General features: G+C 37.7%; 5 protein-coding genes across 5 annotated transcripts; 2 read left to right on the top strand and 3 right to left on the bottom strand.

Annotated features, from left to right (window-relative positions):
* Positions 1–16375: 16375 nt before the first annotated feature.
* ATC70_006628 (uncharacterized protein) lies at positions 16376–17517 on the top strand (the record flags this gene model as incomplete). Its single annotated transcript, XM_064825900.1, has 7 exons — positions 16376–16492; positions 16558–16569; positions 16626–16677; positions 16737–16967; positions 17044–17174; positions 17229–17357; positions 17419–17517. The coding sequence occupies 7 exons, from the start codon at positions 16376–16378 to the stop codon at positions 17515–17517; spliced, it is 771 nt and encodes a 256-aa protein (XP_064687414.1).
* Positions 17518–17708: 191 nt separating this feature from the next.
* On the top strand, positions 17709–18611 carry ATC70_006627 (uncharacterized protein; the record flags this gene model as incomplete). Its single annotated transcript, XM_064825899.1, has 5 exons — positions 17709–17793; positions 17853–17946; positions 18008–18138; positions 18195–18365; positions 18421–18611. The coding sequence occupies 5 exons, from the start codon at positions 17709–17711 to the stop codon at positions 18609–18611; spliced, it is 672 nt and encodes a 223-aa protein (XP_064687413.1).
* Positions 18612–19948: 1337 nt separating this feature from the next.
* Positions 19949–20275, bottom strand: ATC70_006626 (uncharacterized protein; the record flags this gene model as incomplete). The annotated part of the gene is made up of 1 exon (XM_064825898.1): positions 19949–20275. The coding sequence occupies one exon, from the start codon at positions 20273–20275 to the stop codon at positions 19949–19951; it is 327 nt and encodes a 108-aa protein (XP_064687412.1).
* A 1045-nt stretch (positions 20276–21320) lies between these two features.
* ATC70_006625 (uncharacterized protein) lies at positions 21321–22989 on the bottom strand (the record flags this gene model as incomplete). Its single annotated transcript, XM_064825897.1, has 11 exons — positions 21321–21420; positions 21480–21567; positions 21638–21781; positions 21845–22033; positions 22102–22115; positions 22175–22259; positions 22321–22387; positions 22444–22532; positions 22589–22705; positions 22766–22799; positions 22855–22989. The coding sequence occupies 11 exons, from the start codon at positions 22987–22989 to the stop codon at positions 21321–21323; spliced, it is 1062 nt and encodes a 353-aa protein (XP_064687411.1).
* A 2337-nt stretch (positions 22990–25326) lies between these two features.
* Positions 25327–26047, bottom strand: ATC70_006624 (uncharacterized protein; the record flags this gene model as incomplete). The annotated part of the gene is made up of 5 exons (XM_064825896.1): positions 25327–25460; positions 25527–25647; positions 25699–25800; positions 25855–25872; positions 25931–26047. 5 exons carry the CDS (start codon positions 26045–26047, stop codon positions 25327–25329), a joined length of 492 nt encoding a protein of 163 aa, XP_064687410.1.
* Between the last annotated feature and the right edge of the window lie 1118 nt (positions 26048–27165).

The following is a 27165-nucleotide window of genomic DNA, read 5'->3' as shown; positions in this document are numbered from 1 at the left end:
ACGTAAGATACAATGTTAACGCGTTTTATACCGCGGTTTTACTTGGAATAACTCTACTAGGGATCTATTTCTGATCTTTTGCTGTGCACTGGCTGCACACTTGGCGGTGGCTGCTTTGATGGTATATCGTTGCTTCGGTGGTTCTTCTCTGGTGTTTGCTTATCCTATGGTCTGTTGTCTTTGATGTATGCTGGTTCTCTGGTCTATCTCTGGTTGTGATGCTGTGGTAAGAAGTGGTAAGTATCCTTTTTTTCTTGCGGTCGCAATGATATAAACTTCTTTGAACGTTTGTACTACTGCTTCCTTTCCCGCGATAATGCATTCATGCTGTTTGCTTTATTGCCTTTTCTTTCTTTTTTGTTGGCTGTGATATGATCAGTTCAACAAATACTTGCAATGTTGTTGCTTCGTATTTACGAATAGCAAGCATGACACACTGCTATATGATTGTATTACCCTTCTTGTGATACTATGTTATATGGCTGTGGATTGTTGTTTGTGTTGCCTCTGTCGCTTCACATGAAAACAACATTGGTCTTCATGTTGTATTACAACACTTATACTGCTGCTACTGTTGTTTAGAATAACGAAATATAGACAGAGTAAATACAATTAGAACTGAATATATTTATTATGTTATTCCAAGATTGAATAGGGATCAAAACTAGTGTAGATATCAAAGGTATTTATAGTTATTTGACAGTGCCGCAGCAATAGGACCTTGATCTTGAATGCGGGATAATTGTATAAGCCTTGAACCAGTAACGAGGATGTGCTGCATCAGAACTCATGAACCGCCAGTCAAGGATAAACAACAAAGATGATCCAGGATAGAATGTTCTTCCTAATAGCTTTGACGGAAGAACATTTGTCGGAATTGAAACCCACTTCCAGGGACGAAAGGCCATAGGCTACCACTCTCTAGGAACCAGGATATAGATTAGCCATTTGATGGCACCACTCATGTTCCTTCGTGCTGCTTGAATAAAGACCTCTCACTTCTACTATGCATCTCAGCTCATTCTCAGATCCTCTTATGTAATATACGACGCCTAATACATTTGCCTCTCAGAGATGATCTATATCCTCAACAACTGTTGCTCCTGCAATTGTGCGCATTTGTGTTCTTTTACATCATCAGACTGTTATCATGCACATTGCTCATGTATATATCTTTGTTGCAATAACAAGAATATAATAACGTGAACATTTTTAATGTTTTATTCATAACGTACTATACTTCTATAGTATTATTATGTTCGCTTCTTTTATTATTATTATGTTTCTTTGAAGCATACCTTTTTTTACGTTGCGTGGATGTGCCTATCGCTGAAGCTCAACAAGACTCTATCCGAGGCTAGGAGGTGGATAGGCTGCCTCCACTTGGTTATCGCTACTTACTTTAGTGATGATTGAGGGCCTCAATGCCAGTATTTAAAGCTAGGTGGTGTAAGTAAGGCATGCTCTAGCACCTGAGGGAAGTTTGATGATAGCAGCGGCTATATTGCTATTATAACGGCGCTTAAAATTTTGCCTCACATCAAAACCGGGGGAAACCCTCGCAAAATTTTTTTTAGGTCAGCGGAGTTTTCAAGCAATCTGATTGGCTAAGAGGTTGGAACAACGAAGGGTTACAACTAGTTAATCTCCTATTGATCTGTCATTTAACATTATAGTGTGTTTGTAATAAAAGTGTGTCTAAACTGTTACAATTTAAATTTTTCTTTATTCAAAATAACATAAGGTGCAATAATTATTAAATCTGGCATCCATTACACAGCTTTATGTGAGAGATGTTTATTGGATTTATAACGTGAGGAAAGTTATTTTTATATTATAGGTAGAGTAGTACGCTCGGTACTAGATCCTCCCAGCAGTACCAAATGCTTCGTCAAACATGTGCCTTTTATCATTGATTTACAATATGTGGTGTCAATTTCAAGGTTTGCCAACTTCTGCCTCATATCAACAAAGATTCTGGATGTATATAAGCGCTTTCGGCTTTGAGGTTTGGGCCTTCCAAAATCGAGTTTTGAAATTCGATTTTGAAATTTGGATTGAAATTGGCAAGTTCTTGTAGGGAAAATTTGCGAGGAAGAAAAGGATAGTGTAGTTGTTGGATTTAAGATTGGAGGATGGCGAGTTGCTATTGAGAGATGAATGATTTTTTTGTCTTGAAGCAAGACAATTTTGATGAGCAAAGTAGATATGATGAAACCTATTATTTGCAAGATGATGTTAATAATTTTAAATGATGACGAGCCATGGATAGATGGATTAGGTGTTGGGAAACGTTGTTGTATATTGAAAACCGCTTGGTGATATCTCGTTTTGGTGTGATTTGGCAAAGGGCTTGAAGCTGTGTTGTGTATTTAAGCAAAAGGAGGGAAGGAGGAAGGAGGGGGTTGCTTTTTCATGCCCCATATTGATGCTAGAGACTTGATATCAGAACAATTATACGCCTACTCTGAGATGTTTGCAAACAGATGAAGGAATCTTCAGTCGCTACTACACATTGGTTGTTAAATAATCAGGCGAGCAAAGTATAAAGTAGCCAATATATAAAAGAACACCCCTTGTTTCAACACTATTACTGGTACATTTGTCAATTCAGCCAGGCTTCTTGTCTATTGACTAAATTTTGCTTTCCGGTTTTTTGCTTTATAACATAAGGCCTCATTTGGGCATCTCTTACGATACTTGTTTTGTGAAAAAGTTGAGTTTTCAACCGTCAACTTGGAGTTTACAATGGCAAAACCATGCTTTTCTGTAACGACTACAGCACAGAAGCGTCCATAAGTTGCTCAAGTCCATAAAGTAAATCCAAGGTGTGCATTAACTAATGAAGGCATACAAAGGGAAACTGATATGCGCCACTGTAGCAAAACTTAGATTTGAACGATTGACTTTGGATAATTTGGCTGGGGCTGACCTTTTCGGCAGTATTGGCTCCATGAGAACTGATACTACTACAACTTTGGGTAAGACCTTAAAGAACCTCCAAAATACATGAAAAACAAGCTTATTTGTGTACAGGCTATATAGCATTACTAATATGTGTAGTACCATTTGATGCGCATTTCAATCCTGTACCAATTTACATGGTTAAGGTAAATCTATTCGGAATCTTTGCCCAGCATTTCTGCCTAAAGGTCGTAAAATACAGGATCTTGAGCAAAATCATAAAGAGAGCGTACATTTGGAATTTAAAGCTCTTATAGCATAATAGACCCAAAGTAGAGCTACTAAATGATCTTTGTTTCATCTAAATACGATGCGTCTTTCACGAGATATGACCAAAAATTTCCTCGTGAAAAATCACTGATTTTTGGCCAGAATTTGCCTATAGTAGCAAGGCAAAAATCCGGATGACAATTTCTTTGAGATACAAAACTGTTGGTATCTCATGATAAAATCATGCTAGTTCTTTGACTAAGAGCTCATTCGATAGGTTCTTGTCTGTTCTACACTATGATAAGTATTTCAAGTAAAACTTTGATGACAGAAACCTGGTAATCTGCCAAAAACAATAAAAAAAAGCCGCAATAACTATTCTATGAAAAACCAGCCTAATAAAGTTGGCCAAAATACTTAAAATTGGTATCATTAGATTCTCCTTTAATTTCTTCCCCAAGTTTTATTTAGCTGGAAAGCAATGTTGTTATCAGAATCGCATGATATTAAGGATGAACGATTTCAGAAATCCATGAATCCTCATTTTGAGTATTATGGAGGCTGGGCTATTGATAGTTTAAAATACCGCCTTTTTTTTTCTTAGTATGTAGCTCAATTCAAGCGTAAATTCGCTACCCTTGTCAAATATAACCTCTTAATTACATGTAACGGACTAATAGATAAGGTGTTGGCGAACCTCATGGTGAAAATTGCTAATTCATATCTTGCTTTGCTGCCTTGTAGCAAGCTATCAAATTCTAATACTTACCTTGCGGTACATTGATAACAGTGACGTCTTTTAGCCTCAGCCTTTTATTAGCATTTTTTTTTCCTTTTTTTTTTCGTCTTTATGTATATATATGTATATATACTATACTTCGCAAGCTCTCTACTCATGAAACAATGCTACCTTTGTGAATAGAATTGAAGCAAGTATAATTGACAGTTGTGCAATAGACGTAAGATACAATGTTAACGCGTTTTATACCGCGGTTTTACTTGGAATAACTCTACTAGGGATCTATTTCTGATCTTTTGCTGTGCACTGGCTGCACACTTGGCGGTGGCTGCTTTGATGGTATATCGTTGCTTCGGTGGTTCTTCTCTGGTGTTTGCTTATCCTATGGTCTGTTGTCTTTGATGTATGCTGGTTCTCTGGTCTATCTCTGGTTGTGATGCTGTGGTAAGAAGTGGTAAGTATCCTTTTTTTCTTGCGGTCGCAATGATATAAACTTCTTTGAACGTTTGTACTACTGCTTCCTTTCCCGCGATAATGCATTCATGCTGTTTGCTTTATTGCCTTTTCTTTCTTTTTTGTTGGCTGTGATATGATCAGTTCAACAAATACTTGCAATGTTGTTGCTTCGTATTTACGAATAGCAAGCATGACACACTGCTATATGATTGTATTACCCTTCTTGTGATACTATGTTATATGGCTGTGGATTGTTGTTTGTGTTGCCTCTGTCGCTTCACATGAAAACAACATTGGTCTTCATGTTGTATTACAACACTTATACTGCTGCTACTGTTGTTTAGAATAACGAAATATAGACAGAGTAAATACAATTAGAACTGAATATATTTATTATGTTATTCCAAGATTGAATAGGGATCAAAACTAGTGTAGATATCAAAGGTATTTATAGTTATTTGACAGTGCCGCAGCAATAGGACCTTGATCTTGAATGCGGGATAATTGTATAAGCCTTGAACCAGTAACGAGGATGTGCTGCATCAGAACTCATGAACCGCCAGTCAAGGATAAACAACAAAGATGATCCAGGATAGAATGTTCTTCCTAATAGCTTTGACGGAAGAACATTTGTCGGAATTGAAACCCACTTCCAGGGACGAAAGGCCATAGGCTACCACTCTCTAGGAACCAGGATATAGATTAGCCATTTGATGGCACCACTCATGTTCCTTCGTGCTGCTTGAATAAAGACCTCTCACTTCTACTATGCATCTCAGCTCATTCTCAGATCCTCTTATGTAATATACGACGCCTAATACATTTGCCTCTCAGAGATGATCTATATCCTCAACAACTGTTGCTCCTGCAATTGTGCGCATTTGTGTTCTTTTACATCATCAGACTGTTATCATGCACATTGCTCATGTATATATCTTTGTTGCAATAACAAGAATATAATAACGTGAACATTTTTAATGTTTTATTCATAACGTACTATACTTCTATAGTATTATTATGTTCGCTTCTTTTATTATTATTATGTTTCTTTGAAGCATACCTTTTTTTACGTTGCGTGGATGTGCCTATCGCTGAAGCTCAACAAGACTCTATCCGAGGCTAGGAGGTGGATAGGCTGCCTCCACTTGGTTATCGCTACTTACTTTAGTGATGATTGAGGGCCTCAATGCCAGTATTTAAAGCTAGGTGGTGTAAGTAAGGCATGCTCTAGCACCTGAGGGAAGTTTGATGATAGCAGCGGCTATATTGCTATTATAACGGCGCTTAAAATTTTGCCTCACATCAAAACCGGGGGAAACCCTCGCAAAATTTTTTTTAGGTCAGCGGAGTTTTCAAGCAATCTGATTGGCTAAGAGGTTGGAACAACGAAGGGTTACAACTAGTTAATCTCCTATTGATCTGTCATTTAACATTATAGTGTGTTTGTAATAAAAGTGTGTCTAAACTGTTACAATTTAAATTTTTCTTTATTCAAAATAACATAAGGTGCAATAATTATTAAATCTGGCATCCATTACACAGCTTTATGTGAGAGATGTTTATTGGATTTATAACGTGAGGAAAGTTATTTTTATATTATAGGTAGAGTAGTACGCTCGGTACTAGATCCTCCCAGCAGTACCAAATGCTTCGTCAAACATGTGCCTTTTATCATTGATTTACAATATGTGGTGTCAATTTCAAGGTTTGCCAACTTCTGCCTCATATCAACAAAGATTCTGGATGTATATAAGCGCTTTCGGCTTTGAGGTTTGGGCCTTCCAAAATCGAGTTTTGAAATTCGATTTTGAAATTTGGATTGAAATTGGCAAGTTCTTGTAGGGAAAATTTGCGAGGAAGAAAAGGATAGTGTAGTTGTTGGATTTAAGATTGGAGGATGGCGAGTTGCTATTGAGAGATGAATGATTTTTTTGTCTTGAAGCAAGACAATTTTGATGAGCAAAGTAGATATGATGAAACCTATTATTTGCAAGATGATGTTAATAATTTTAAATGATGACGAGCCATGGATAGATGGATTAGGTGTTGGGAAACGTTGTTGTATATTGAAAACCGCTTGGTGATATCTCGTTTTGGTGTGATTTGGCAAAGGGCTTGAAGCTGTGTTGTGTATTTAAGCAAAAGGAGGGAAGGAGGAAGGAGGGGGTTGCTTTTTCATGCCCCATATTGATGCTAGAGACTTGATATCAGAACAATTATACGCCTACTCTGAGATGTTTGCAAACAGATGAAGGAATCTTCAGTCGCTACTACACATTGGTTGTTAAATAATCAGGCGAGCAAAGTATAAAGTAGCCAATATATAAAAGAACACCCCTTGTTTCAACACTATTACTGGTACATTTGTCAATTCAGCCAGGCTTCTTGTCTATTGACTAAATTTTGCTTTCCGGTTTTTTGCTTTATAACATAAGGCCTCATTTGGGCATCTCTTACGATACTTGTTTTGTGAAAAAGTTGAGTTTTCAACCGTCAACTTGGAGTTTACAATGGCAAAACCATGCTTTTCTGTAACGACTACAGCACAGAAGCGTCCATAAGTTGCTCAAGTCCATAAAGTAAATCCAAGGTGTGCATTAACTAATGAAGGCATACAAAGGGAAACTGATATGCGCCACTGTAGCAAAACTTAGATTTGAACGATTGACTTTGGATAATTTGGCTGGGGCTGACCTTTTCGGCAGTATTGGCTCCATGAGAACTGATACTACTACAACTTTGGGTAAGACCTTAAAGAACCTCCAAAATACATGAAAAACAAGCTTATTTGTGTACAGGCTATATAGCATTACTAATATGTGTAGTACCATTTGATGCGCATTTCAATCCTGTACCAATTTACATGGTTAAGGTAAATCTATTCGGAATCTTTGCCCAGCATTTCTGCCTAAAGGTCGTAAAATACAGGATTTTGAGCAAAATCATAAAGAGAGCGTACATTTGGAATTTAAAGCTCTTATAGCATAATAGACCCAAAGTAGAGCTACTAAATGATCTTTGTTTCATCTAAATACGATGCGTCTTTCACGAGATATGACCAAAAATTTCCTCGTGAAAAATCACTGATTTTTGGCCAGAATTTGCCTATAGTAGCAAGGCAAAAATCCGGATGACAATTTCTTTGAGATACAAAACTGTTGGTATCTCATGATAAAATCATGCTAGTTCTTTGACTAAGAGCTCATTCGATAGGTTCTTGTCTGTTCTACACTATGATAAGTATTTCAAGTAAAACTTTGATGACAGAAACCTGGTAATCTGCCAAAAACAATAAAAAAAAGCCGCAATAACTATTCTATGAAAAACCAGCCTAATAAAGTTGGCCAAAATACTTAAAATTGGTATCATTAGATTCTCCTTTAATTTCTTCCCCAAGTTTTATTTAGCTGGAAAGCAATGTTGTTATCAGAATCGCATGATATTAAGGATGAACGATTTCAGAAATCCATGAATCCTCATTTTGAGTATTATGGAGGCTGGGCTATTGATAGTTTAAAATACCGCCTTTTTTTTTCTTAGTATGTAGCTCAATTCAAGCGTAAATTCGCTACCCTTGTCAAATATAACCTCTTAATTACATGTAACGGACTAATAGATAAGGTGTTGGCGAACCTCATGGTGAAAATTGCTAATTCATATCTTGCTTTGCTGCCTTGTAGCAAGCTATCAAATTCTAATACTTACCTTGCGGTACATTGATAACAGTGACGTCTTTTAGCCTCAGCCTTTTATTAGCATTTTTTTTTCCTTTTTTTTTTCGTCTTTATGTATATATATGTATATATACTATACTTCGCAAGCTCTCTACTCATGAAACAATGCTACCTTTGTGAATAGAATTGAAGCAAGTATAATTGACAGTTGTGCAATAGACGTAAGATACAATGTTAACGCGTTTTATACCGCGGTTTTACTTGGAATAACTCTACTAGGGATCTATTTCTGATCTTTTGCTGTGCACTGGCTGCACACTTGGCGGTGGCTGCTTTGATGGTATATCGTTGCTTCGGTGGTTCTTCTCTGGTGTTTGCTTATCCTATGGTCTGTTGTCTTTGATGTATGCTGGTTCTCTGGTCTATCTCTGGTTGTGATGCTGTGGTAAGAAGTGGTAAGTATCCTTTTTTTCTTGCGGTCGCAATGATATAAACTTCTTTGAACGTTTGTACTACTGCTTCCTTTCCCGCGATAATGCATTCATGCTGTTTGCTTTATTGCCTTTTCTTTCTTTTTTGTTGGCTGTGATATGATCAGTTCAACAAATACTTGCAATGTTGTTGCTTCGTATTTACGAATAGCAAGCATGACACACTGCTATATGATTGTATTACCCTTCTTGTGATACTATGTTATATGGCTGTGGATTGTTGTTTGTGTTGCCTCTGTCGCTTCACATGAAAACAACATTGGTCTTCATGTTGTATTACAACACTTATACTGCTGCTACTGTTGTTTAGAATAACGAAATATAGACAGAGTAAATACAATTAGAACTGAATATATTTATTATGTTATTCCAAGATTGAATAGGGATCAAAACTAGTGTAGATATCAAAGGTATTTATAGTTATTTGACAGTGCCGCAGCAATAGGACCTTGATCTTGAATGCGGGATAATTGTATAAGCCTTGAACCAGTAACGAGGATGTGCTGCATCAGAACTCATGAACCGCCAGTCAAGGATAAACAACAAAGATGATCCAGGATAGAATGTTCTTCCTAATAGCTTTGACGGAAGAACATTTGTCGGAATTGAAACCCACTTCCAGGGACGAAAGGCCATAGGCTACCACTCTCTAGGAACCAGGATATAGATTAGCCATTTGATGGCACCACTCATGTTCCTTCGTGCTGCTTGAATAAAGACCTCTCACTTCTACTATGCATCTCAGCTCATTCTCAGATCCTCTTATGTAATATACGACGCCTAATACATTTGCCTCTCAGAGATGATCTATATCCTCAACAACTGTTGCTCCTGCAATTGTGCGCATTTGTGTTCTTTTACATCATCAGACTGTTATCATGCACATTGCTCATGTATATATCTTTGTTGCAATAACAAGAATATAATAACGTGAACATTTTTAATGTTTTATTCATAACGTACTATACTTCTATAGTATTATTATGTTCGCTTCTTTTATTATTATTATGTTTCTTTGAAGCATACCTTTTTTTACGTTGCGTGGATGTGCCTATCGCTGAAGCTCAACAAGACTCTATCCGAGGCTAGGAGGTGGATAGGCTGCCTCCACTTGGTTATCGCTACTTACTTTAGTGATGATTGAGGGCCTCAATGCCAGTATTTAAAGCTAGGTGGTGTAAGTAAGGCATGCTCTAGCACCTGAGGGAAGTTTGATGATAGCAGCGGCTATATTGCTATTATAACGGCGCTTAAAATTTTGCCTCACATCAAAACCGGGGGAAACCCTCGCAAAATTTTTTTTAGGTCAGCGGAGTTTTCAAGCAATCTGATTGGCTAAGAGGTTGGAACAACGAAGGGTTACAACTAGTTAATCTCCTATTGATCTGTCATTTAACATTATAGTGTGTTTGTAATAAAAGTGTGTCTAAACTGTTACAATTTAAATTTTTCTTTATTCAAAATAACATAAGGTGCAATAATTATTAAATCTGGCATCCATTACACAGCTTTATGTGAGAGATGTTTATTGGATTTATAACGTGAGGAAAGTTATTTTTATATTATAGGTAGAGTAGTACGCTCGGTACTAGATCCTCCCAGCAGTACCAAATGCTTCGTCAAACATGTGCCTTTTATCATTGATTTACAATATGTGGTGTCAATTTCAAGGTTTGCCAACTTCTGCCTCATATCAACAAAGATTCTGGATGTATATAAGCGCTTTCGGCTTTGAGGTTTGGGCCTTCCAAAATCGAGTTTTGAAATTCGATTTTGAAATTTGGATTGAAATTGGCAAGTTCTTGTAGGGAAAATTTGCGAGGAAGAAAAGGATAGTGTAGTTGTTGGATTTAAGATTGGAGGATGGCGAGTTGCTATTGAGAGATGAATGATTTTTTTGTCTTGAAGCAAGACAATTTTGATGAGCAAAGTAGATATGATGAAACCTATTATTTGCAAGATGATGTTAATAATTTTAAATGATGACGAGCCATGGATAGATGGATTAGGTGTTGGGAAACGTTGTTGTATATTGAAAACCGCTTGGTGATATCTCGTTTTGGTGTGATTTGGCAAAGGGCTTGAAGCTGTGTTGTGTATTTAAGCAAAAGGAGGGAAGGAGGAAGGAGGGGGTTGCTTTTTCATGCCCCATATTGATGCTAGAGACTTGATATCAGAACAATTATACGCCTACTCTGAGATGTTTGCAAACAGATGAAGGAATCTTCAGTCGCTACTACACATTGGTTGTTAAATAATCAGGCGAGCAAAGTATAAAGTAGCCAATATATAAAAGAACACCCCTTGTTTCAACACTATTACTGGTACATTTGTCAATTCAGCCAGGCTTCTTGTCTATTGACTAAATTTTGCTTTCCGGTTTTTTGCTTTATAACATAAGGCCTCATTTGGGCATCTCTTACGATACTTGTTTTGTGAAAAAGTTGAGTTTTCAACCGTCAACTTGGAGTTTACAATGGCAAAACCATGCTTTTCTGTAACGACTACAGCACAGAAGCGTCCATAAGTTGCTCAAGTCCATAAAGTAAATCCAAGGTGTGCATTAACTAATGAAGGCATACAAAGGGAAACTGATATGCGCCACTGTAGCAAAACTTAGATTTGAACGATTGACTTTGGATAATTTGGCTGGGGCTGACCTTTTCGGCAGTATTGGCTCCATGAGAACTGATACTACTACAACTTTGGGTAAGACCTTAAAGAACCTCCAAAATACATGAAAAACAAGCTTATTTGTGTACAGGCTATATAGCATTACTAATATGTGTAGTACCATTTGATGCGCATTTCAATCCTGTACCAATTTACATGGTTAAGGTAAATCTATTCGGAATCTTTGCCCAGCATTTCTGCCTAAAGGTCGTAAAATACAGGATTTTGAGCAAAATCATAAAGAGAGCGTACATTTGGAATTTAAAGCTCTTATAGCATAATAGACCCAAAGTAGAGCTACTAAATGATCTTTGTTTCATCTAAATACGATGCGTCTTTCACGAGATATGACCAAAAATTTCCTCGTGAAAAATCACTGATTTTTGGCCAGAATTTGCCTATAGTAGCAAGGCAAAAATCCGGATGACAATTTCTTTGAGATACAAAACTGTTGGTATCTCATGATAAAATCATGCTAGTTCTTTGACTAAGAGCTCATTCGATAGGTTCTTGTCTGTTCTACACTATGATAAGTATTTCAAGTAAAACTTTGATGACAGAAACCTGGTAATCTGCCAAAAACAATAAAAAAAAGCCGCAATAACTATTCTATGAAAAACCAGCCTAATAAAGTTGGCCAAAATACTTAAAATTGGTATCATTAGATTCTCCTTTAATTTCTTCCCCAAGTTTTATTTAGCTGGAAAGCAATGTTGTTATCAGAATCGCATGATATTAAGGATGAACGATTTCAGAAATCCATGAATCCTCATTTTGAGTATTATGGAGGCTGGGCTATTGATAGTTTAAAATACCGCCTTTTTTTTTCTTAGTATGTAGCTCAATTCAAGCGTAAATTCGCTACCCTTGTCAAATATAACCTCTTAATTACATGTAACGGACTAATAGATAAGGTGTTGGCGAACCTCATGGTGAAAATTGCTAATTCATATCTTGCTTTGCTGCCTTGTAGCAAGCTATCAAATTCTAATACTTACCTTGCGGTACATTGATAACAGTGACGTCTTTTAGCCTCAGCCTTTTATTAGCATTTTTTTTTCCTTTTTTTTTTCGTCTTTATGTATATATATGTATATATACTATACTTCGCAAGCTCTCTACTCATGAAACAATGCTACCTTTGTGAATAGAATTGAAGCAAGTATAATTGACAGTTGTGCAATAGACGTAAGATACAATGTTAACGCGTTTTATACCGCGGTTTTACTTGGAATAACTCTACTAGGGATCTATTTCTGATCTTTTGCTGTGCACTGGCTGCACACTTGGCGGTGGCTGCTTTGATGGTATATCGTTGCTTCGGTGGTTCTTCTCTGGTGTTTGCTTATCCTATGGTCTGTTGTCTTTGATGTATGCTGGTTCTCTGGTCTATCTCTGGTTGTGATGCTGTGGTAAGAAGTGGTAAGTATCCTTTTTTTCTTGCGGTCGCAATGATATAAACTTCTTTGAACGTTTGTACTACTGCTTCCTTTCCCGCGATAATGCATTCATGCTGTTTGCTTTATTGCCTTTTCTTTCTTTTTTGTTGGCTGTGATATGATCAGTTCAACAAATACTTGCAATGTTGTTGCTTCGTATTTACGAATAGCAAGCATGACACACTGCTATATGATTGTATTACCCTTCTTGTGATACTATGTTATATGGCTGTGGATTGTTGTTTGTGTTGCCTCTGTCGCTTCACATGAAAACAACATTGGTCTTCATGTTGTATTACAACACTTATACTGCTGCTACTGTTGTTTAGAATAACGAAATATAGACAGAGTAAATACAATTAGAACTGAATATATTTATTATGTTATTCCAAGATTGAATAGGGATCAAAACTAGTGTAGATATCAAAGGTATTTATAGTTATTTGACAGTGCCGCAGCAATAGGACCTTGATCTTGAATGCGGGATAATTGTATAAGCCTTGAACCAGTAACGAGGATGTGCTGCATCAGAACTCATGAACCGCCAGTCAAGGATAAACAACAAAGATGATCCAGGATAGAATGTTCTTCCTAATAGCTTTGACGGAAGAACATTTGTCGGAATTGAAACCCACTTCCAGGGACGAAAGGCCATAGGCTACCACTCTCTAGGAACCAGGATATAGATTAGCCATTTGATGGCACCACTCATGTTCCTTCGTGCTGCTTGAATAAAGACCTCTCACTTCTACTATGCATCTCAGCTCATTCTCAGATCCTCTTATGTAATATACGACGCCTAATACATTTGCCTCTCAGAGATGATCTATATCCTCAACAACTGTTGCTCCTGCAATTGTGCGCATTTGTGTTCTTTTACATCATCAGACTGTTATCATGCACATTGCTCATGTATATATCTTTGTTGCAATAACAAGAATATAATAACGTGAACATTTTTAATGTTTTATTCATAACGTACTATACTTCTATAGTATTATTATGTTCGCTTCTTTTATTATTATTATGTTTCTTTGAAGCATACCTTTTTTTACGTTGCGTGGATGTGCCTATCGCTGAAGCTCAACAAGACTCTATCCGAGGCTAGGAGGTGGATAGGCTGCCTCCACTTGGTTATCGCTACTTACTTTAGTGATGATTGAGGGCCTCAATGCCAGTATTTAAAGCTAGGTGGTGTAAGTAAGGCATGCTCTAGCACCTGAGGGAAGTTTGATGATAGCAGCGGCTATATTGCTATTATAACGGCGCTTAAAATTTTGCCTCACATCAAAACCGGGGGAAACCCTCGCAAAATTTTTTTTAGGTCAGCGGAGTTTTCAAGCAATCTGATTGGCTAAGAGGTTGGAACAACGAAGGGTTACAACTAGTTAATCTCCTATTGATCTGTCATTTAACATTATAGTGTGTTTGTAATAAAAGTGTGTCTAAACTGTTACAATTTAAATTTTTCTTTATTCAAAATAACATAAGGTGCAATAATTATTAAATCTGGCATCCATTACACAGCTTTATGTGAGAGATGTTTATTGGATTTATAACGTGAGGAAAGTTATTTTTATATTATAGGTAGAGTAGTACGCTCGGTACTAGATCCTCCCAGCAGTACCAAATGCTTCGTCAAACATGTGCCTTTTATCATTGATTTACAATATGTGGTGTCAATTTCAAGGTTTGCCAACTTCTGCCTCATATCAACAAAGATTCTGGATGTATATAAGCGCTTTCGGCTTTGAGGTTTGGGCCTTCCAAAATCGAGTTTTGAAATTCGATTTTGAAATTTGGATTGAAATTGGCAAGTTCTTGTAGGGAAAATTTGCGAGGAAGAAAAGGATAGTGTAGTTGTTGGATTTAAGATTGGAGGATGGCGAGTTGCTATTGAGAGATGAATGATTTTTTTGTCTTGAAGCAAGACAATTTTGATGAGCAAAGTAGATATGATGAAACCTATTATTTGCAAGATGATGTTAATAATTTTAAATGATGACGAGCCATGGATAGATGGATTAGGTGTTGGGAAACGTTGTTGTATATTGAAAACCGCTTGGTGATATCTCGTTTTGGTGTGATTTGGCAAAGGGCTTGAAGCTGTGTTGTGTATTTAAGCAAAAGGAGGGAAGGAGGAAGGAGGGGGTTGCTTTTTCATGCCCCATATTGATGCTAGAGACTTGATATCAGAACAATTATACGCCTACTCTGAGATGTTTGCAAACAGATGAAGGAATCTTCAGTCGCTACTACACATTGGTTGTTAAATAATCAGGCGAGCAAAGTATAAAGTAGCCAATATATAAAAGAACACCCCTTGTTTCAACACTATTACTGGTACATTTGTCAATTCAGCCAGGCTTCTTGTCTATTGACTAAATTTTGCTTTCCTATTCAGAATAGTTGCAATGGCTGCTGTTCCAATGCTGCTGAATTGAATCCAGTTAACGTTCAGAAGCTTTAACAATAATATACGCGCTATCCTGCAGTAAAGCCGTTCGATATCTCCGGAGCTTCCTACTGTATCCTTTTGGTTACTCCAAAATGACCCTGAAACGGCCCTGAAATCAACATAAGATGAACCTGAACTGGCCGTTTCATGGGCTGTTTCAATGAGTCTTTGAACTGGCTTATTAGGTAAAACTTTAATAGTCTTCTAAAATATTTGTTTGATGCACCCTAAGATGCTTCATTAAACTGCCATCTAATGTCATTTCAAGGAGGTTTTAAGATAGCTGTTAAATGAACAACGATAAATTCCTATTACAGATGTTTCATAGTTCTTTCTTCATTATTGTTGCATTGGCTTATTATCATCTTTTCTGTCTAGTAATGATGGCACTCGTTCATTGTTTTATCATGACAATGATTTGTTCCATTGCGCTCATTCATTGCCCTTTGAAGTGCTGTTAATATAGACGCTTGATCATTACTAGCTATTGCAAAAAATGAATATCATGTACTCTTGTCAAAAGTCTATCATTATAAACTATCAATTACTTCTAAAACTTAAAACTAGAACGGATATCAATCTTGAACATCTGCAGCCTGTCTGCTCGAATAAAAAGAAAAGCTGCTGTTAGCAAGACATCTTCTGTCTCTGTACTTTTTCTGTGGCATTGTTTGTTGTTGCAACTTTCATGTATATGGCCACAGCATGCGATATTAGACTTACCTATGCTCATCATCTGCACACCTACTGCAATAACCGCAGCTAACCTTCGCCTGAGGCGTCATGGCTCAAGCAGGTTTCCAAGATACCCATCATAACTACAAATTTGGTGGCGAAAAGCTTCCAATGAGCGTTATTCATAGCTCGTAGTTAGACTGTAGTTCACTTGCTTTGTTGGTAGCACATGCACTAAGCTGATTTAGTATAATTTTGCCTCATTCATGACAAAAGTAGAGTAGCAATGTATTTCATTCGAACTACTAGAAGGTTCAAAAATAGTCTATACACAGTGGCTCTCTTTACGTTCTACGCTCATACCAATACAATATCTTGAGCAGCAAATACGTACATTTGGATCGAATGTAGGCAATCCTGCAAGAATGAAGACAGTTACATTTCTCCAGAATATAGAATATGGAATACATATACTATATACACACATGCGATATACGTCATTTCCATAATAATTGATTTCTTTCTATATAAAATACATCTAGGTCCAATCTGGATTTCCTATTATCCTTCTTTCTGTTACCAAACATACCACTTAAATGACTGCAGAGCAAGATATTCTTATCAGCGAAGAGCCTCAAGTGCCATTAGAGCAGGACGAAGACGTTGTCATGAAAAAAAATATCAAGTGGCTACCTTTGGAGGCCAATCCAGATGTAAGTTACTACAAGCAATTACAAAATAGATCAACAGGCTCATAAAAGCAAATGCCTGAATTTAGGTCTGGAATAAAGTAAATACCAATACAACAGAAGCCTATTACTTGTACTTATCATACAGCTTGGCTAGATTATCCACAACAATGGTGTTGACCCAGGCTGGAGTTTCACTGATGTCTATGGTATTCATAGAGATTGAGAATGAGATATATTGCGTCCTTGACTAACATGACGCTTGCAGGATTTGATGCAGAATCGCTTGCTATGATACCCCAACCAGTGGCTGCAATCATATTCCTGTTTCCTATAACTGATGCCTATGAAGAATTTAGGGAAAAAGAGGAAACGCATCTGAAAGTGCACGAACAGAATATTAGCCCTAACCTTATTTATTACAAGCAAACCATTTCAAATGCCTGTGGAATGATGGCACTTCTCCATTCAATTGCCAACAACAACCACCTTGTAGTTGGTAAGTATTGACATGATATCATGTTTATGGAGAGGCGCATTGACTATCGCATGTTACGTACATGTCATTTGAATAGGGCCTGGTGTATTTCAAACCATACTCCAGGCAACAAGTTCCATGTCACCTGAAGAAAGAGCTGAATACTTGGAAAACTGTGCTGAATTGGCGCAGATCCATGCAAGTGGTGCTCACGAAGGGCAGACAGAGGTAATGTACAATGCCATCATCCTGTAGTATCTCATGCTAAAGACATGCTCTCAGGCACCTGACATTACCGAACAACTTCGTCTTCATTTCATTTGCTTTGTGGAGGTTGATAAACACTTGTATGAATTAGATGGACGTCGCTCATTTCCTATTAATCATGGAAAATGCTCGAATTTCATAGAGGTATATACCAAATGTGGATAGATCACGCATTTCGTAATGCTCAACACTGATTACTTTCTAGTCCACTGCTAAAATAATGACTCAATTTGTTGAGCGAAATCCCGAGGAGAAAGAGTACAGTGCAATTGCATTCTCGAAAGTGCATGCCTCCCAGTTGTAAATCACTCCTGCGTACTTGGTTTCATGTCTAATAATACCTTTATCAATAAAAAAGATGTCAAGCAATGAAGCTTGCACGCCACGCCGTTTGTTCAATCTCAGCGTTCAATCTTTTTGGCCCCTTGAGAAGCTGCGAGAAGCATACGTGTGCCTTTCTTTCTTTCTTCTTCTCTCCTTCATTTCTCAATAAGCATGACATCCTCTATAGAAACAGCAACACAACCATTCGATAGAGAACTCAAAATCCTGAGTCCTCCCAAGAATGGGGCTTCTATCCGTAAGTGATGACTTGCTCGTTGTCAAGACACTGGCTAATTTTTTGTTCTAAAATGGCAGCCGAATTACCAGAATCAGCTTACAAATTAGACTCAAATGAAATCAAGCAGCTGTATCAATCAACGGTAGAACGTCGACAAAATCTTGAAAACAGGTAAAACTACTTTGGATCATGGTGGCCTTGATTGTACTGATTACACTGGAATCCAACACAGACCTTTGAAGACTCAAAAGATGAGAGATAGCGAGGACCAGGAAAAGTTGAAGAAATACCCCAAAACAACAATTCGTGTTCGAATGCCTGACCACACTATTGTGCAAGCAGTTTTTCAATCCAAGGAGAGAGGTAATGACGAGATTTTTGATGAAAGGAAGGGCTTTTTGGGCTGATATGTGCGGTAGTCTCTGCTGTGTATGACTTTGTGCGATCCTTGTTAGAGACACCTGAACGTAAATTTGTGCTCTGCTTACCACCAAGAACAAAACTTGTAGAACCAACAATCACTCTATTCAAGGCTGGATTATCACCCGCTTCCAATGTCTTGTTTGGTTGGATTGAAAAGGGAGAGAAAGGTATTGTAGTGCTGTTCGCAAGAGTGGGTTTGGCTGGTACTAAGATCTACTTTAGCAGGCAACGATTTAAAAGAAGAGTATCTTGCCATGAAGCAAGATTTGACGCCAACTGCATCTCCTCAAACATCATCTAATGTACCTACTACATCCTCATCTAATTCTGATTCTAAATCTTCGAAATCTTCTTCATCTACTTCAAAGCCTATTCCAAAGTGGTTGCAAAAAGGGCTATTTAATAAAAAATAAGCATTTCTTCTATTTGCATAACAAAGATGCGTATGGCACCACTTGATTCGTCCACAGGTGAGATCAGGGCACAGCGTAAGTGTGCATCATAAATTATTCCCGCCTTAAAAGCAATACATTAAGCTGCGCCAAAGCTAGCATTGATTTGGCTTTTTCAGGATTTCGCTTGATTCTGGTCAGGGCAAGGCTGCACTTGTCACTGACTTGACCTTAAAGTTATCCATAGTGGCGAGACTTCAAAAAAAAAAAAAAAAAAAAAAAAAAAAAAAAAAAGTAAAAATAAATCAACCATGTTCAATCTATAAGGCTGCTATAAAACAGACACACATATAAGCCTCTTTTGAATTTAAATGTTCATTACATTTTATTCAATCATGTATGCCAATCATGTATGCCAATCACTGCACATGTGGATTATATAGGTATTAAAATGTCATTGGTGCGTCGAGAAGAACATCTCGATGCATATTCTACACCTCTGATAAGCATATATATGCTATGAAGCCTTTGACGCTTTATAGCATCATAGTCTATAGTTCGTAATAAGTCTAATTTCTACAATCTTTATCATGATTACAAAAGATGTCCTTAAATTGGTTTCAGGGAATCTGCATTCTCACCGTTTCAAGTGGCGTCGCTCTGCTATCCTCTTCATCGTATAGCAAGCAGCCATTGAAAATCCCTCATCCAAACTCGTGCGAGAACTTTCCAAAATTGCAAAGTTCGATCCATCTGGCTGTACTCTCCATACCATACTATACAAACTTTTTTTCAATGAATGATTTACGCGTTTTGACGGTCAACAGTCCTCGCATAATAGCTTTTCGACGTTTGTTTGTGAAATCCTTTGATAACTGTAGATATCAGACAACCGAGAAAGATAATTTGAGCACAAACTGCTAAATGAATCAGGCGTGAGCAGCATTTAATTTACGGAAAAATGGCATCTTTTGTATACAGATTGTGATTTGCAAAGCGACATCTCACAGAGTCAGATGTATGATGTTCCGGATATGAGTTGTTGTTTGGAAGATGGTGCAGTCGCGTACTAGTCTTGCTGGCATTTGCAGGCACACAAAAACATAGCAGTTAACCCACAAATATCCACATTACAACGCATACCACAGTAACCCGCACAATATACTCACCTTGGTCAAGCATCAACTCACCTTGCTCACCAGCGGAACCACTTGCATTTGATGTACTCCAATTACATACAACTCAATTAAAGACATTTTTTTTTGAAATGATACAGTATTTAAACAATTTTATTTATAATAAAAATTGGGGAATTTTCAGATGGAGTATATGTATAAGGGCAGAGATTACTGCTAGATTTAGAATTCGTAACCGGTTTGTTGAGTGTACAACTTTTGGGCCTCTTCTTCGGCGTGCTTCTTGGCCTTTTGTCTGTCGAACCAGTCCAAACCCTTGGTCTCAACGAGTCTATCAACGGCAGCACCAGCAAGACCAGCGAGGAGGTTCTTGGCCATAGCGTGGTCAACGGGAGTACCCTCTTCTTCTTGCTTCTTGTTGTACATGGCCATGGCACCGAAAGCAGCAGCACCACCGAGGAGTTCGTGGGTCCATTCGGCTTGATGTTCTTCGGTAACAACTTCAGTGGCAGTGATCTTGTTGTAAGCTTCTTCGTGGTAGTTGGACATGTTTAAGAGTGAAATAATTTGATTTGGTAAAGTTAGATTTGAGTGGCAAAAAGTGGCCCTTTTTATATCTTTTTGCAATCTTTATCAGTGCAAATTTGGTTTCCTTTTTTCATCATTGATCCGAGTGAGAAAGTGGCTAAAAGCGATGTCGATTACTTTAGCGTTGTTTGATGGGGTTGAAATGATAAACATTTATGATACGCATAATATACAGGTACATCAAATTCTCGTGATGGTTACACTATGAAATGAATCTTATGCGGCTTCAATTTAAGCTATTTTTCCTTTTCAGTATGGTCAATCCATGATCGTTGATTCAAATGGCGCTCTCTATTCAATTAATTTGTATAAACCTAGAAGGTATTACAAAGGCAAGTGGTAAGCCTATACTTTACACGTCGAAAATCCATCATACAGTGTCGCGAAAATGTATATACCAGACGAGGTAGGGATGCTCGATGAGCAGGGTGGGAGCTTATATGGGTGTTTATTTATTTACTATGCACAGGTACCTTATTGTACAGTTTCATGTAAAGGATCTTTCGAACTCGGTAAATCACCCGTTCAATTTGAAATTAAGGTTAGTTCGCTTTTACATACAAATAAGGTAAAAAAGAGCAAGAAGCTAAATATAAGCTTTAAGCCTAGATGAAGGGCAACAGTCAACGACAGCAAGAAGATCAACCCAGACATCAATTACTTCATGGTACCTGATGCTTAGTGTATTTTCTCATTGCACAAGCGAAATATCAACAAATATACATGTAAAAATACAAGCGCGCCACTCTAAATTAGTTACATTTCATGAGGTGCGCTTCAGGAACGACCGATCCACACATCAAGACAAGGTACTCTTGGCATTTTTATTCAATTCACATGCTCCGATTTGTTAAACATCAACAAAAACGCCCTGCTCCTTGAAATCCCCATCGGCTTTTTTTATCAAATAGTATTGGCAATCTATATAATAAAGTTACATGTCTAAAAATGAATACCATTATATAAACGGTGCAAAAAGAGAGAGGAAAAGAAAGGTACATCAAACTTAGGTCAAGATTTCAACACCATCCTCTGTGACAAGAAGAGTATGCTCAAATTGAGCAGAACGTTTGCCATCCTTGGTGGTAGCGGTCCAGCCATCAGGCCTAAGTATTTGTTCACGTAAATATCGTTTCCGTTACTAGAGTTGCCAAAATCAACTTACCACAAAAGCTCTTGATGAACGCCTTCACAAATCATAGGTTCGATTGTGAATACATGGCCAGGCTTACAAACACCAATAGCCTTGTTGTCTAAAAAGAAAATGCTGTGTGAATCATCATGGAATCTCAAGTAGCACCACGGAAAAGGACAAAAACTTACTGGCGTAATGAGGAACATTAGGAGCACAGTGGAACATTTGGTTTATACCGTGGCCAACAAAAGCGCGAACAACAGAGAAGCCGTTCTTGGTGGCATGTTCTTCAATGACCTTACCGAAATCACGATATCTCATACCAGGCTTGACTATTTAGAGGGTGAGGTGTGAGTATATAGCAATAAGTGGGTGATGAACAAGGGCATGTTTACCAAGAGCGATGGCCTTCTCCAAACATTCACGGGTAACGTTGACTAATTTTTTGCCAGCTTCATCGACATTACCGACAAAGTAAGTACCATTGGTATCACCATGGAAACCATTGTAGAAACAACTGATATCAATGTTGAGGATATCGCCATCTTCCAAAGGTCTTTGATCAGGAATACCGTGGCAAATGACTATGATGTGGGAAAAGAGCGTTAATTCAATGTTGGGAAAAGGGGGATGTTATGCATCAAAATCTAACCTTCGTTCAAAGATCTATGGTCACGATGCAATGTTAGTAAAATGCGCAATAAACACATATTGAAAAAACTTACGTGCAACAAGACTTGGGAAAGTAGTTGTAGTTTAATGGAGAAGGATAAGCACCGCGCTTAATAGTAGCTTCATGAACGATAGCATCTAATGAAAGACGGACACTCAATATGCTGGTTGAAAGTGTTGTACCTTAATTTTGACTTACCAAGCTCATCAGTTGTCATACCAACACGGATAGAATTAGCAGCAATTTCAAGTACCTCACGGGTGATCTTAAAGATCTCTGGTTAATTACTGCTATTCATAAGCTTCCATTTGAATCACTTACAGCACAGGCCTTTCTGATACCTTCGATTTCTTCAGCATTGCACACCTTGATGTCAGAGCTTCTGGCCATGTATTCAGACTTGGAGATACCTGTCATCATGCAAAGTTACTACATAGCCTAACAAGATTAGAGCAGATTCAATTACCAGTCTCTGAATAATCAGGTCTAGCAATCTCGGCAGGTACTTGACGACGAGGAGAGAGAGGATACACAGCACGAAGAGGGCCGGTGTACTTGAATGTCTTGAAAGGATCATAGGGAGCTATAAGTTTCCAACTAACATTAGCATCATTGATTGCTGCATCTCGTTAACTATATTTACACTTTGTGTTTCCATGAACTGCTTTATGCGATCCCTGTTTCCTGCTGTATTAATGACAGACACTGGAAGCAATGATGGACATTACTTACCCAACTCTTTTTGAAACAATCTTGAGAACAAAAGAAGGAGCCCTCATTCTTGCCCAACTTGACACAAGTGGGACATTGCAAATGGGCTTCGTTTTTACACTCGATAGAAGCACAGACTGGTTTCTCTGCTGACATTGTTGCTAAAGGAATGTGTTGTAAAGGAAACAAAAAAATCTTTTGCTTCTTCCTGCAACAAGTATTTAGACAGGTTTGGTTGTAATAATAGTCACAGGATACGACGCAGTATTAAGATATGGATTGCAATGCTATAGCACAGCGAGGGCCTTGAGTAATCAAGAGATGGATGATACTACTCCATTGCGATCTTTAAATGAAGCTTTGGCTATCCAATACCTGATAGCTACGTTTTGTTGAAGAGCACATCATTGAGGACATTGATTGATGGGAGCATTGTATCACTCCGACATCTCTGACCTCTACATGCAAATTCTGCAATCAACCAACAATCTTGGTACCTAAAATTATCATTAATCGCTTGTCAAAGCACCCGTTTATTATATACAAGTAGATTATGACAATGGCTTGGTTTTTGCTGTCTGTCCTGGATAATATTCTCGTAATATCAGCGCTAAATAGGATTTCATTACATTGAATCTCAAAGTTTGGCTGCCTAAAGTATGATGTAGTGGATCAGGTCATTCTAAGTCAAGTGAGAATACTTGATGCACCCACGCTGCACAGAAAAGCGTACCTAGCATACCAAAATAGCCTTCTGCTCATCAAAACATTCATTATATATGCTGTAAAACATTCAAAACCATAGTATCTAAGCAGCAAATTCGATTTCTCATTTCCTTTATTAATAAGCTTACGAGCAACGTAGCGCATCAAAGTTTGCATGGATCAGCTTCACCAAAAACAATATGACTTTTATTCGAATAAAGAATTGCTCAAGCTACCGAACTGCCTTCCTAGTAAATTGCAGCTACCAGAGATGTGATTTATGCCGTGTAAATAAACTCTATAAAGCAATACATAACTAAATTTGACAGCTTTCAAGCCTTCATATCTTAACATGTAGACTTTTCTGAGCCACCGGAATGATGCCAAACAATTGTACTTGAGTAGTAGTAACTTCCTGATACCTTTGCTCAACTTTTTTGGGCCAAAAAAAAACATGGCCAAAAATCGACCAAAAAACCATGAGGTACCCCTCATAGTTTTCATCGAAAATCAAACGATCGCGTTTTTCGCCTTGAAACTGAAGACACTTACTATGGTATGTATTACATCAAATGTTTCTCTCGATCCAAAGCAACCTCTGAAACCACTTTTATGAGGTGTTCATATGCAAAATATGGCTATTTTCGCTAAAAACCACTTTTTCATATTTTCATAAATTACTCAATAAATTTATTCAAGAATATCTACTTTACTTAGTACCATTGGAAGCGCCTTGAAAAGTACTTCAAGAATGTATTAGGAAGCATTGAATGATCATCACAGTTTATATAGTCGAATATCATAAAGTAAATTAAAGAAGTCGAAAAAAGACAAAATCTGTCCAATCTTGAACAGAAAAAAAAAACGGAATTTGAATCAAATTGGCTGCTGCTGGCTGACCTAAATGCCTTTCTATTGATGACAATGATGATTGCGATGCTGATTAAATGCGGATCATGGAGTTGAAAGGACAATTGCTTAGCGCAAATACTTTTTTTTTGGGGAGCTTTGTCTCATGAATGTGTCTTTTGCAATGACAATAGCTCAAAAAAAGTCGCTATAGATCCTACACATGTTCTGTATTTACGTATGACCAGCTTTATGTAGCTATCTTATTAAGAGCATCAGCAGCAGCGAATGATATCACAATTCTATTATCAGAAAATAACGATTGTGATGTACAAATGCTGCATAAAATTTGAATTGTCTTTCACATTGTCCCAATAGTAGGCTTCGTTTGATATCATTGTAAGCAAAAAGAATACCGAGGGAGATACCTCCTCTCCTCCTCCTAGTGGCTCTAATATAACTTTCTTTTTTTTTTTTTTTTTTTTTTTACTAATAATGAATTGTTTAAAATCTACTTGATATACCAAAATTCTATTATATTTGATTTAAAATATCTTTGGCGAGAGCCCACAGGGCGACGCCGACATCGAGCGTAGCGAGATAGATCGGCTAGTACATCATATACTAGACAGCGTTGATTATCCCCTTTCAAGGACCGTTTTTAACAAGGCCAGATCGCAGAAAAACACACGGGATCCTATATCCTCGTCTTTCGCTGGCAGTTGCAACCAGTACATCGCCATCAATATGTTGATTTGATCCACAACACACAGACTTTTTATCTCCACTTAAAGCAAAGTGTTGTTTAGGAACTGCTCGTGAAGTAGTGCCACTGATAAAGCATATTGAACAAGGAGTCTGCCATCATCCACATTTATTGCATACTAAAAGAATACAAAATCTCTTTCGGCAAATCCGACAAACGAAATATCTACTCTATTAAACCGATGCCTTTTCTGTGAGGTCTACAAGTCGCTTCAACCCCACAATCCAATTTCCATGGCTTTCATACTGAGTTGTCATGAGTTGTGTATGTACCTCCAGTGCCTTTGTATATTCTTTTGCCTCCAGTGCTACACATAGTCAATACAGACATGAACCACACTGTGCGCATCTCCCGTCAGCTTTTTTTAACTTACCATTGGTTAGTGTGTGGAGTGATTTCACCACATCGTTTGATAGCTCTTTCTTTTCTAATTCTTCCAACAAAGTGCCAATTCTACGACTCGTATCATCCACAATTCGTTTTTGTGGTCCAGACTGCAGCAATCTTAGCATACATCACGATAAGCGTCAATGCAACAAATTTACCTCGAATGTTGTCTTGCAAAGCTCGAGCTTGTTCGATAGTGTCTTGGAGACTTCTTGAACATCTAATGTGACATCCTCATCATCTGCATTTTTGTGGAAGATCTAATCACATCATCCCAGTGAGACGGTGAGGCTTGCGATTTGACTCTATTTTACCTTCTTGGGTGGATCATTCTAAGGATGCATGGCGGTCAATACAAGTTACTTGTTGGATACAATTGGCTATAGTTACCCAATGATTCTTGATTACTGCTGTTCTGAAATCAGACGTAGGTGGAGGTGGTGGAGGATGCATCTTTTTGGATGCTGGTGCTGGAGGTGGAGGCGGAAGTGGAGGGAATTGAGTCATTTCGTTCAGTTGAGTGATGCAAAAAAGAGATAGAGGAAGAACAAGAACGGAAATTTCAAGTCAAATTTCTAGTTGAAATGGTAATTTGAAATGATATAAATATAAACATTTCCAATCCCCGTACATCAAGTCAGATAAGGAAATCCAACCTGCTTCGTGCAAACTAATTATAGTCATGTCAATGTGTGTAGATCCATTCAGTTGGTATAGAAATGTCAAGTACTTTTGAGGGTATAATTGAATGCGTATCATAGCATCTCTTTTAAAGTTAGCTACTTGGTATGCTTAGTTTTCTGACGAGATGAGATGTGTAATGTACAAAACAATTCAGACGGACCATGAAAAGCAATATACTGTATACTACAGCCAACAGGTTGAAGAAGCTAATACAACAATACATTCAAGTGAACCAAGACTTTTATTACAGACGAGTGCCTCTATGCACGCTTCGGCTGATTCTCTACCTTTGCTTCGCTTTGATAAGGGCTAATTTACACGGTAGCGGCTTGCACTGCCAATTTGCTTCGTTCATCTCTATATAGTTTTACCTTTCCACCATCGCGTAAAAAGTCTCCAAAACTACGGGTCTAACTCTCCTACAATGCTCCACGTCCGTATCAATGAAAATAATCGTTATAGAGGCGGACAGCATATTTGCATTACTTCTTACTACTCAAACGTATGCTAAACACAGCCAAGATTTCGATGCATTTGAGCAGTGATTTCTCGCGTTGGAAGCCGCTTTAGGCCTTCAGAACAGCGCCAAATTATTGCTCTCATCTAGCACTTGCTTGCTGGCACTTTCGCTCAACTTTTCTTGGTCCAAAAAAATCATCGCCAAAAATCGACCTCAAACCATGAGGTATACCTCATGATTTTTATCAAAAATCAAACGATCGCTTTTTTCACCTCAAAAATGAAGACTTTTGTTATGGTTTATATTAAATCAAAATGAAGCTATTGATCCAAAGCAACCCTTGACATCACTTTTGTACGACCTTCATATGCATTTTCTCGACTTTCTAGCCAAAAACTGCATTTCTTATTTTCAGACATTGCTCGATGGTTTTGTTCAAGACTTGCATTAAAAATAGGACCATTGAATGCGCATTGAAAAG

The sequence above is a fragment of the Mucor velutinosus genome, assembly GCF_035048745.1.
Source record: "Mucor velutinosus strain NIH1002 chromosome Unknown tig00001547, whole genome shotgun sequence".
Lineage (NCBI taxonomy): Eukaryota > Fungi > Mucoromycota > Mucoromycetes > Mucorales > Mucoraceae > Mucor > Mucor velutinosus.
The sequence above is the reverse complement of the archived record's forward strand: the minus strand, read 5'-3'. Positions and strand labels throughout refer to the sequence as shown.